The 12,611-nt window shown below is 32.3% G+C and overlaps 1 protein-coding gene across 1 annotated transcript in view; it reads right to left on the bottom strand.

Moving 5' to 3' along the window:
• Window positions 1-5,308: 5,308 nt before the first annotated feature.
• Window positions 5,309-12,611, bottom strand: part of LOTGIDRAFT_121549 (hypothetical protein) — a gene marked incomplete at both ends in the record, with an annotated part of 8,098 nt that continues 795 nt past the window's right edge. The window contains 12 exons of the mRNA XM_009059077.1: window positions 5,309-5,526; window positions 5,871-6,030; window positions 6,376-6,495; window positions 6,799-6,918; window positions 7,464-7,664; window positions 7,922-8,092; window positions 8,194-8,355; window positions 8,836-9,064; window positions 9,469-9,692; window positions 9,897-10,079; window positions 10,695-10,811; window positions 11,371-11,577. Of these exons, the coding sequence (XP_009057325.1) occupies window positions 5,309-5,526; window positions 5,871-6,030; window positions 6,376-6,495; window positions 6,799-6,918; window positions 7,464-7,664; window positions 7,922-8,092; window positions 8,194-8,355; window positions 8,836-9,064; window positions 9,469-9,692; window positions 9,897-10,079; window positions 10,695-10,811; window positions 11,371-11,577 (2,112 nt within the window). The remainder of the gene's footprint in view (window positions 5,527-5,870; window positions 6,031-6,375; window positions 6,496-6,798; window positions 6,919-7,463; window positions 7,665-7,921; window positions 8,093-8,193; window positions 8,356-8,835; window positions 9,065-9,468; window positions 9,693-9,896; window positions 10,080-10,694; window positions 10,812-11,370; window positions 11,578-12,611) is intronic.

The following is a 12,611-nucleotide window of genomic DNA, read 5'->3' as shown; positions in this document are numbered from 1 at the left end:
CCTCCTTCAACAATTTACAAGCTACCAGTACAGGTTATTGTTTGGTTTAAATACTATTGATGTTGATTTTCAACCACAGTTAAAATTATTAACTTGGTTTTCAACAGGAAGGGATTGATATCGGTAATTATAAGGAAATTTGATAAGAGAGTTTCATATGCCAGATGCCCACTGCCTCCTTAAAACATTGGTTAAGGAAACATTATAGTCAGGGGAATATCAGATAGGGCATATCTAGAATATACCTGAGGGGGCCAAAAATGAGAAGTGTCTCTCCAAGGTGAGGCCAAAGCCCCTTGAGGCAAAGGATCTAGGGGCTGCCAGACGAATCTTGAGAACTTTAAAAAGGGTTTAATTTTTACTTCAAAATTAGATCTATTACAGGCCCGAAGATGAGGCAATGGCTCAGTTCCTGTATTAGAAAGCTGATATGTTTGTATGTACTTTATCATTGAAGCATTATTACCATTGCCTATCCTCTTTCAAGTTAAACCACATTTTATGAGGATTGGCTTTATAATCAATTACTTTCTTTTCAATACAAGGACAAATATCAAACATCAATTTTCATCTTTATAACTATGTGAGCTTATCTATTCAATAATAAATACTTGCATTAAATATTTTCTAAGCTAAAGCATTTATAATCCTTGTTATCATTTCTGTACAGTGTGATTAGACTCCTAATCCCAGAGGTTAAGCCTGCATGTCTGTTCCGGTGCTTTCGTAACATTACCTAACCACAATGTAACAACCTAAAATCCCAGATCCTTGCGAGCCTTGATGATATCAAGTTTTTTCTTTATAACGTGACATAATTTAGTATGGATAGCTTGAACATTATCAGTTCTCAAGCACTCACTGTTATTGAAAAAATCTACATATTCTTAGGTATGCCTATTTTTCCCAAATTAGGTGATAAAAGATCAAAGCTCAAAAGCATGGGCTGTGGCATCAGAATTTTTCTTACCTCACACCTAATGACCTAGCATACTACGATTCAACTTGATACCGACCGAGTTATTTGTCTGCCACTTTTAAAGGAGCCCTTCTACCTCACTCCCCGAACCTTCCCCCCACCCCCCACCCCCATATGCCACTTTCAGGCACCCTGTGACTGACTGAGCTTGTCACATCAATATCTCTATCAGAAATGACACATAGATTGTAATGTTTTTTTGACAGTCATATCATACATATTGTTTGATTTATTATATTTGACTATATAAAATATGTAAAAAGATAGCTTGCCAGGCAAGGTAACATACGCCCACTGGCAACTGTCGGAAATGATTAAACAGTCTTTAGTGACTACAGGGTTGCACAATATAGCTAATAGAGTGAAACGTCACGTCAGACACGATATTTCGGTGAAATATTATCCGATCATCGCGAAAATCAATAGGGATCATCTTCATAATGACATTGACATACAAAATAAAAATCAAAAGAATCTGTAAAGAATTGTAGCCTGTAGAGTGAGCACGAGTTGCACAATATAGCTAATAGAGAAAAACATCAAGTCAAACACGATATTTCGGTGAAAAATTATCCGATCATCACGAAAATCAATAGGGATCATCTTCATAATGACATTGACACACAAAATAAAAATCAAAAGAATCCATAAAGAACTGTAGCCTGTAGAGTGAGCACGAGCCAAATGTGAACGGACCGACGGGGTGATTACAATATACGCCCATCTTGCGTGTGGGCGTATAAAAATTACAAGATCTGAGTGATATCATTCATTCTAGACTGAAAAACCAAACTGCTAAAACAGTTTAACCCCTTCTGTGATATTTCACACTGTGGTCAGTTATTAAGTTAAATTGTCCTGTAAAAGGTCATGACCTCATTGGTCAGTGGCCTATATCAATGAGAGATCAGTTTTTAACTATGATCATGTATACGGTACTTCCTATTCAAAAATTTATATCCTGTTTTGAATGCTTCTGCACCAATTTTGCTTTAATCGAAACAATATGCTGATTTTAGGTCCTGGTGCACATTTTGATACCTTTTGAACTTTTGAGATTAAGTATGCTGTTAGTTTCTAGTGCCAATAACTCTACATTTTGTTTATATTTCCATTTACCTATCCTAGAGATCAGTTTTCAGTCTTTCTTAAAACTTTCAATTTATAAGCTTATGGTAGAAGCTTTTATATTTCATAAGTTATGTTATTAATACCATTCTAAAACTAATGGTATTACTTGATGTATCAGCTCAATTATAAATTTATAATGACAACTGACACAGAATCCTTGTGTACATAAAAAATTGTGTCATGATTTAATTTTCTAAATGTATAAACTTATTTTTCACATCAAAATGTATAAAAACATCATTTCTGACTTTAAAAGTTGAGAATTCTTGACATGAACACTATTTTTCCCTTTCCTTATCTAATAAAGATTTGCGATTATTATCACAATAATGACTATAAATCGTATTATTGGATCAGTATAGCTTAGTGTATTGATTTGCAAGAATCATAGCAGCCCTAGTATATTATTTATCATGATGATATAATATATTTTCTCTCTAGACCTATATTAAGGATACATCATATTTTTACCCAGGCAATCTAGCTTACCTCTGTACCTCACCTCAAATCTCATTTGAACTGGCTTCCTTAAATAATAAAATCATCAAATGAATTGATGACAATGTCAAGTGTCAACTGTCTTTGATTGATAAAAACTGAATCAAGTTCTAGTCACCCTTAAGACCCACAACTTGGTCATGTAAAAATTTCAATCATTCAAAATTCACAATAATTTTTAATTTGTGGGGGAGTGAGTGGGCCAGTCTACGAACATTTTCAGGGTGCCAGAAATAGATCTCGACTTACCCAGAGCGATAATTCAACACAGGAATACTCCAGAACATGAAGAATCGTGTCCCAAAACAATAGAATTTAACCAACTCGCTTGTAATCATTAAATTTTAGATGTTATTTTTTCGATTAATTGACAGCTGTGAGTTTTGACGTTAGATGTCGTTAGTTTCGTTAATTCCATTTCCTGTCAAACCAGAACTGGTGGAGCATATAAGTTTTCTAAACCGGAATAGGTTTGTATAGGAAAAGACAACTCGTGCTGCTTGACAATAAAATGGAGTTATCTCCCTCAGATCGTAACTGTGAACTCGTACAACTTTGGCATCATTTCCTTCGCTTGTGATGGCCTTATATTGATAATTCATTGATACTGTATATCATAAAGAGGTCAGTTTGCCGTTTAAATTACATATACATGGATTGCTGTTTAGGGTGTTGATTTGGGTCTTGGATAAATATAAAAAGTCTTCAGCCAGAACTCCATGAAAATAAATTAACTTAGAATGGACATTCATTATTCACAGTATACGAATAGACCACAAAGGCTATCCCTTTAATACTTGTAATTAAATTACACAAAATATCTTTATGGGGATTCAAGAATTTGAATGCATAAAAGATTAATAAAATTTATTTTCCTATGGAATATAACAATATTTTTTCACATATTATACAGTTACATTCAAATATAATAGTACAATAAATTTATATAAGCTATAATATAAATTCAGCCCCGTCGCCAGGAATGAATTAGTGCTGAGACTCAGATTTTATACTCAGAAAATTTGAAGAATTGAAGACCCAGAAAAATCATTTCTGACAATTTTGAGGTGCCAAAAACGCATCAAAATATATATATATATCTTTTAGATTTTGTATAAAGACACTGTAAATGAATCAATCTCTACTGAACTGAACAAGATTTTGCTAGGGCTTATTTCTCACTTGCTGGGGCCCAGCCCCTACGGACCCCATCCCCCACGGACCCCACCCTAACAACGGGGTTGAGTTTAATCACTGAAAAATACTTTTGAATCATGGAAACTACTAATGTAATAGAACTGAAAAATAAGTCAAAATTTGCTTCAAAAATGAATTTTGTAGATTAAAACAAAAGCTATTATTTTAAGTTTTATAACCTTAAACCTTAAAATACTGGCAAATTCGAGATCACAAGTTAGAATCTTCAAATCACATAATCAGGTTATCCGAAACCTTCACATTAAAACCTTCAAAGCTTTATATCACAAAGTAATAACAGTAATGTATTAATATATAACATGAGAATAAACAAATTAACAGAACTATTGTAAATTTTGCATCTTGTTAGGCTGACGATAACAAGCAACTGAATGCTTTTGCATTTTCCATCAAATTTCCATTTGACAATGGGACTTGATGTGGCCCAGCCAAATAGTTGCATGTTTGTTAACAATGGAGTATTGGTTAAATTTAGACAAAGTTCCTCTCCTGCCCCATACGAAACTTCACAGCTGACTCTATAGTTTTGTATGCTAGCGCCCCTCCCTGATCACAATTAAAGATGGACAGTTGAATATCAAGAAAGAGTAGGCTAATGCCGCATTGGATTGACATCTTGCCACAATTTCCCTTTCAATCCCCTAATAAAAGATACACTGATGTGATCATAATCTTTTAAGTAATAAGTCTATGTCAAAAAATATTTCTGCTATGAATATGAAAAATTAAAAATTTCTTTTCAGATGAACTTGCAATAATGAAATATTTTCATAATGGTATCTCTTAACTTCTATATAACATAAATTTCAAAAAATAAAGCACTACTAATGTTCTTTTAGTTCTACAAGACTTTTCTACACATTTTCAGGAATCCAGGAATCAACTACAAGAAGCAGTAGTGTCTGATTCTAAACTTGATCTACTGTTCTCACCACCTAGTTCTATTACTTTAAAACACTTCCCTTCTTTCTTAGTCTCTCCTTGCTTTTTGGTTTTCTTTTTCTTTGGTGGTTTTAGTCCTGAAATATTTAGACAATGAAAATATACAGGTGTCCAACTGACCAGTGCTGTGTGGAAGTAAAGGTTATAACTAATGTTGTACTAATGACAAAGTTACGAAAGCACAGGCACAGGACTTCTAAGTTCTTTAATCTGAATAAACAAAATGTGTGGTGGGTGAATCTGGAAAAATGTTCTGATGGTGGGGTCCAAAAATGAGAGGTATCTCTCTCAGGCGAGTGAGAGGTACCTGAGGCAGGGGATCTGGTGATAGATTTCAGACGCTAACCACTTCTATCAACTATATTACCGAATATCACAGTTATAAAGTTATAAATATAACAACTTTGAAGATAAAATGATAATTTTTATCCCATTACCCTATATCGTGATATTTATCATATCATGACCTTTGTATCAGTATCACGATATGTATCGTATCGTGACATAATTGACAATACCCAGCACTAGAAACCAATTTTACTACTGACCTTCTGCAGCTTCCCTTTGCTGTTGCCACTTTTCATAAAGGTCAGACCTATCTAGTAACTTTTCTAGATCCTCTTGGTCTATAGATGATCCTTCATTACCACTCATAATAGAACAATGATCCTTAGACTCTAATAATGATAATAGTTCTTCTGCACTCATTGGTTTCATTTCTACTGTTGACTCTTCTGTTATACCTTTCTTAAATTTTCCTAAAATTAAATAAAAATTAATGTATCAGAATAACACCACAGGTGTCCAATCTCCAAACTTTAAGAAATCATCTTGGCAATGATCTTTTCAAAGATTAACAATAACGATATATGACAGATTAAAGGCATTTATTTCTTGTATATGCTGATCCTTGTATTAAGTATATTAGAATGTTTTAAGATATCATTTTCAATTGCATACAATAGTATATGGACAAGGTATAAAAATACTCTTTAAATTTGAAGAACAATTTTGACCGTGAACAGCAAGACTACCCAATCAAAACTCTGTAGGATTTTCAATACAACTATGATATACATGTATATGGCAACTATTTTCTTACCTTTATGTATAACCATTTTTTCCAGTTTTCGTTTGGCAGCTGCTCGTTCTACTATTTTCTGATCTATGGTATTGACAGTTATAAATCTGTAGACTACTACTGGCCTAGTCTGTCCTATTCTATGACATCTATCTTGAGCTTGTAGATCACATTGAGGATTCTATAACAAAAATTTTAAAGTTTTACATAATTTATATTATTTCTACGACAGATGCGCCATTCTATTTGACCAATCATACTTTAGTCTCAGAAACAGCTCACCATTGAAATTTGAGTCTACAAATCCATGTGTGTCCAGAATTATCTGTGTTTGAATGTTAAAATGATGACTCCAATGGCTCACATATACTCAAATAAACCCCCAAAAATGGCACACATGTCCATTTAAGAATTAAATAATATCTTTCTTTACAAATCCTTAAACTTATACTGAAATCAGTGCCACTGAATTTTCAAACAATTTTGCAGCTGGATACGAAAAATGGTCAAGAACATTAGAACATACCCAATCACTGTCATAGATAATACAAGTATCAGCACCAGTTAAATTGATACCTAAACCACCAGCTCTAGTACTTAATAAAAATACAAACATATCACCATCAGGATCATTGAACGATTCCATCTGAAATATTATAATATTCAAATCACTTAAATAATAGAGAGAGATTCACAACACTGGATTAATCAAAGGATAAATTAGTGATGTCATAAAACACTTAATTTAAGTGGAATTGCAGGAAGCACAGACGTCTGATTGAAAATTGGAATGGTGCAAATTGATGCTATCAGTGTCCCCGATACACATAAATTTTTTTTAGAAAACCTCTCTACAATCTTTATAAGTGTCCCAGATACACATACATTAGATATAATCCTATTGAATCCCTTTGACATGTAAAGAGATGTTAATTCTACTGTATCATACCTGTTCTTTTCTTTCCTGCATTTTAGAATTACCATCTAATCTACAGTAATTATAGTCTCTTATCATACAGAAATCTTCTAGTAAATCCATCATCTTAGTCATCTGACTAAATACTAACACCTATAAAACATCAAATTTCACTTATGATTCAAGATCACAAGCATCACCAGACACAGCTAACTTTTCCAGCTATCCATATAACTATAAATCTGATTGTTTTCAGGGGTTTTTTTTAATAGAAATTAATCAGTTGCTCCAGTTGAAAATAAAGCTCATTTCTTTTTAAACTTGGCCAAAATGAGTCTTTGTTCATCAGTAGACTTACCTGATGTCATAACTATACAACAGAATCCCTCTTTCATCCAATAAATCAACTAAGTAATAATTGATTAAACTAGGTAATTTTGAAACATGCATAAAAGAGTTGTATCAATAATTACGGGTAAGTCTAACTGACGAATATAATATACACTTGTTGACCAAGTTTTGAGACTTAAAGTTATGTTCATTCTAAGAGGTAGTATTCCTTAAGTGAAGGTCTAGAAAAGAAGACAATATTAACTTCTGTGCTTGAATAGCAGGATAATCAGGAAATTTCCATTCTGATAAGTGATACAGATATCTGTAATTCATCTGAAAAAGCAAGTAATAAAACTCTGTCCTACCTTATGGCCTCTCTTCTTTAATTCAGCTAACATTTTATCTAGTACCATCATTTTACCTGATTTATTAATAATACATTCATCTAGTTTTAAATCTCCAGTCTCCTGATCTATAGGATGTTCTAATAGATACGGATGATTACAACATTTTCTTAACTGCATCATAATATTCTGTAGTCTCACTGTTACTTGTGATTTTTTAGCCTTCACTGCTTTGCCTCTTAAGAAATGAAAAGAAAATGAAATGAATGAATGAATGAATGAATGAATGATTGAATGAATGAATGTTAATGGATCAGTAGGTAGTTGCCTTTTATTTTTTTTAATCAATATAACATAGGCTTTTCCACAAGACAGAGTGAGACTGCTTTGAAAAGTCTCAAGCCCAAGATACACTTAGTCAAATATACTAGTTTTGCTTACTTGTTTCTTTTTTCGTTTATTTCTCCAATGGCAGCTACCCAGGCTTCTAATTCTTCTTCATCATTCTCTTCAGCTTTAGCTTGTTTTCTACTTTTGTTACCATCCAATAAATCACTCTCTATCTGATTCTCTAACATCAGCCCATAATTCACTTTACCAGCTGATTTTCTCTTAGGTCTTCCAGCCTCATTATATTCTATCACTTCTTTCTCAGACTGGATGAAAAAAAGTAAAAGATCAGTGCAGTTGCCCGGAACTTCAGTTCCTTTACCCTGCTCAAAATCACTGAATATTCAAATAGTCCACTTACATTTTTCTCCTCTATTTTCTGTAAAATTGTTTTATCGACTGTATATCTGTACATTTCTTGTTGTTCTGCTGTCATTGGTGCATAAACTAGGATTTCTTTTTTTGGAGGTATTAATAAATCAACATCAGTTTTCAGTCGACGTAACATAAATGGTCTCAAAATCTACAAGAATAAAATTTTAAATAGTAACATAAATTAGAAAAAGCTATGGTAATTTTTTTTTAACTTTGTCTATTTTTTTCAAAGAATATTTTGTGAAGCATGTTCAAGTTTACAATATGAATATCAACGCAATACCAATCTGTATTTGTGCTTGTAAACTCTTCCAGAGAGTCCATATATTCGGTAGCCAATTAATTCTTCCACACATGTACTTGACTTCGAAGTTTGCCAAAAAAGGGAAAAGGGGTTTCAAGGTAAAAGAATATGTTTAAATCTCAAGCACCTGTGGATGTGTGAAAAAATGCTCATAAAACAGAGCCAAGTTTTTCTGACCCTAATCCAGCCACCAAGTCTCAAAATATCAGAGCCAGGAATAGAGGTTGATGTTTTGGACTACAATAATACTAAAAGCAAGCTTGAAGCCAAAGTGATAAGTGGTATTAAGTTAGATCTAAAGACATACAAAAACATAGAACATACCTGATGTAACATAGATAAGATATTATTCTCTTTTTCTTCTGCTATAATTTTCTCATTGGCAGCATCATCACTGATATTCTGTATATCAAACCAGGATTCAAAACTACCAAGATCATCAAATATTTCTGGTAGTAAGAAGTTTAACAAGGACCATAACTCTGCTAGATTATTCTGTAGTGGTGTACCAGTTAGTAATAATCTATGTGTAGAGTCATAGGTTCGTAATTCTCTGCAATTAAAATGGAACTTATTATACATGAATTGGTTTTTTAAATATACAAGGGCTCCACATGATATTTTTCATTGCTATGGTCAAATACGCCACAACCATCTAGCTAATCTTAAAGTGAACTTAAAGAAGAAATCTAACCCAAAGAGACATAACAACTTGTGAATAAGGGAAAATCTGATATACTTGAGCAAACTGACAAACAGGTAACATAAGAATCATAACGAGAATTTCATTGTGAAAAGAGATACATATAGCTAAGATTTAAAAAAATATCTTGACGTCTGCATACATTAAAGCCCTGTACATTTGTTGGGTCTTGTTATGTCGTAAATAAAAATAACTCAATCCATAAAGATATAAATGACACATAGCATTAGATAGCCATCTTTACAAATACTTACTTGATTAGTCTACATTGACTGTTTTTAATTCTATGTCCTTCATCTACTATCAAATATTTCCATTCTTGTTTTGACATGAAACCTTTATCTATCATAGATATTTCATAGGATGTTATCACCACAGGTCTGACAGCTACACCCTCTCTTATAATAACTTTCTTACGTATCTTAGATCTCATACCAGCTCTCTCTTCTTTAGTACCATGGTACAGGATTACTGGTACCTACAACAAAATGTCACAGAAAAACACTTCATTGGTTTCCTAGGCCTTTTCTTTTATATTGTTAGTAATTTTGTTTTGTTTGCTCCAATCATAATCACACAATAATCTTATTCACACAATTGAGTTCAGTCAATTTTTCAGATATGTCACCATTGCAGTTATCCAAATATTTTTCCACAGGGTTTTAAAATAAATAAACCATACCTTTGGTGTAAATCTTTTGAACTCAGAAAACCAGTTTGGTAATGTTGACAGTGGACCAACTACTAAGAATGGACCAACAATACCCATATTAACTAAATGACCAATAATAGCTACACACTGAACAGTTTTACCCAGACCCATCTCATCAGCAAGTATACCATTAATACCATTCTCATATAACATCTACAATATAATATACCATTAATACCATTCTCATATAACATCTACAATATAATAAACCATTAATACCATTCTTATATAACATCTACAATATAATATACCATTAATACCATTCTTATATAACATCTACAATATAATATACCATTAATACCATTCTCATATAACATCTACAATATAATATACAATTAATACCATTCTCATATAACATCTACAATATAATATACAATTAATACCATTCTCATATAACATCTACAATATAATATACCATTAATACCATTCTCATATAACATCTACATAATATACCATTAATACCATTCTTATATAACATTTACAATATATTATACCATTAATACCATTCTTATATAACATTTACAATATAATATACCATTAATACTATTCTCATATAACATCTACAATATAATATACAATTAATACCATTCTTATATAACATCTACAATATAATATACCATTGATACCATTCTCATATAACATCTACAATATAATATACCATTAATACCATTCTCATATAACATCTACAATATAATATACCATTAATACCATTCTCATATAACATCTACAATATAATATACCATAAACTGGATAAAATGTGTTATTTACCTCTAGCCAGTTGAAACCATCTATTTGATATTGACGTAAAACACCACCAGTAAACAATACAGGTTGATTATCTAATACTTCTTCTCCATTAATAATACGCTTTTCATCTTCTTTATCCTGTAGACAGATGAATAAAATAATAGATGAATGAATAAATTAACAATTTTATGGAAAAAGTTAAAAAAAATGGTAAAATAATTGAGAGCTGAGCAGATTACACTAACATATATGTTGTCACAACTACACAATTACATGCAGAGTATTACCACTTTCAAAATTCGAAGATGTTTTGGAATCTTTTCTATTGGATTCGCTGTCACACTTCTTTTAGGCACCTGGACATTTACAGCTTTGCTTAGGCACACCTTGAATTGAGCAAATTAGGCACTACTTACCCTCTATTGTCACCTGTTATGCATAAATATTTTGTCATGAGATAAGTATCTAAACATTTCTGAGGAAGTACCCAAGTATTTGAAAATCATTCTGCATCTCTTGACTCACAAAATTCACTCACCACATTTCCTTCCTTTGCTTTATCATCAGATCCATTGGTTTCTGTTGTCTCTAATGGTTTTTCACCTGAGTCTGCATCTTTTACATCACTACCATGAGATGTATCCTTTCCCTGAGATGTTTCTGATGATTTAAGAGAGCTAATCTCTTCGTTTTGGACGTCTGCTTGAGCATTGGATATGCGTGGAGAGTTCCTGAGTTTTACTGATGATGATGATTTAGGTGTGTCAAGAGTTTGAGATGATGATTTGATATTTTTCTGAGATGATTGAGATAAAACTTGAGATTTAACAGATTTTGGAGATGACAATGGTGAACTTTCTGCTGCAATTTCAGTCATTTCCTCCAGCCTTGACTTCTTTCCTTTCTGAAAATATCACATTAATAACAAATTATTTATTCAGGACAGTAAAGTAAAACAAACAGAGCACATAAGCGCATGTAAATGTTTTCAAAGGTTTTGACAGGTAAAGGGATTTTGTGGAACCCACTACAACAGTTTCGGCCTTTTGTTTACTGCCATTGACAATCAAAATTTCAGAAAAATAATCGAACTCTTACTTTAGATCTAGTTGAAGCAGTTGTCATGACTGACGTCTGTGATGATTGAGAGAATGTTTCCATATCAATAGGAGCTTCATTTTCTTCTTCTTCAAACTTCTTACGTTTTCTACTTGTACGAACAGGTGTGTCTATAAACAATTAATTCTGATCTTATAAGATGATCTATCCTTCCTTCATAGCAAAGCGTTTATGGCTTTTAGATGTTGAACGCTGGGCTAGGCTACTTTTGGTCTAATTATAAGTGCATTAAGTGCATTATCAATCTAATTCACAAAACACACTTCACTGCTGTGATTTTTTTTACTGTGTGAGTCATACCAAATGCAGTGTTAAAAAATATCATCTTTTACTAGAGAGACATCAACTACTTAACTGGTCTGTTTGATTTTTAATTGAAACTTCTCATTTCTTTACCTGATTGAGTACTGTTTGATTCCTGACTTGAAACTAGAAATGAGTCTAAAGTTCCATTTCTGGTTTTACGTTTACTGGATGCCTGAGAATTAGAGGTTGGAGATCCAACTGGCGTATCTTTCTGATTTCTCCCTGTAACAAGAAAACATTGAATTAGCCAAATTGTACTTGTAGCAGACGACATTCTCATTGCAAACTGTTTCATTTGTATAAAAATATTTCCATAATTAAAGTTATGAAAACAATGAATGTCCATTTTTATGTTTTTATCAGGCTTCTATTTGCATCATTTTATTTTCTCATCAGATGTCTTTGTTTCCTATACATATATAAATGTCATTTTCTCAAAAACTGCTCATAATATATAAAAGCCAGTACTAACAGATAATCTCACATAATAAACCATTAAATTTCTATGGAACT

The sequence above is a fragment of the Lottia gigantea genome (assembly GCF_000327385.1).
Source record: "Lottia gigantea unplaced genomic scaffold LOTGIsca_37, whole genome shotgun sequence".
NCBI classification, from domain to species: Eukaryota; Metazoa; Mollusca; class Gastropoda; family Lottiidae; genus Lottia; species Lottia gigantea.
The sequence above is the reverse complement of the archived record's forward strand: the minus strand, read 5'-3'. Positions and strand labels throughout refer to the sequence as shown.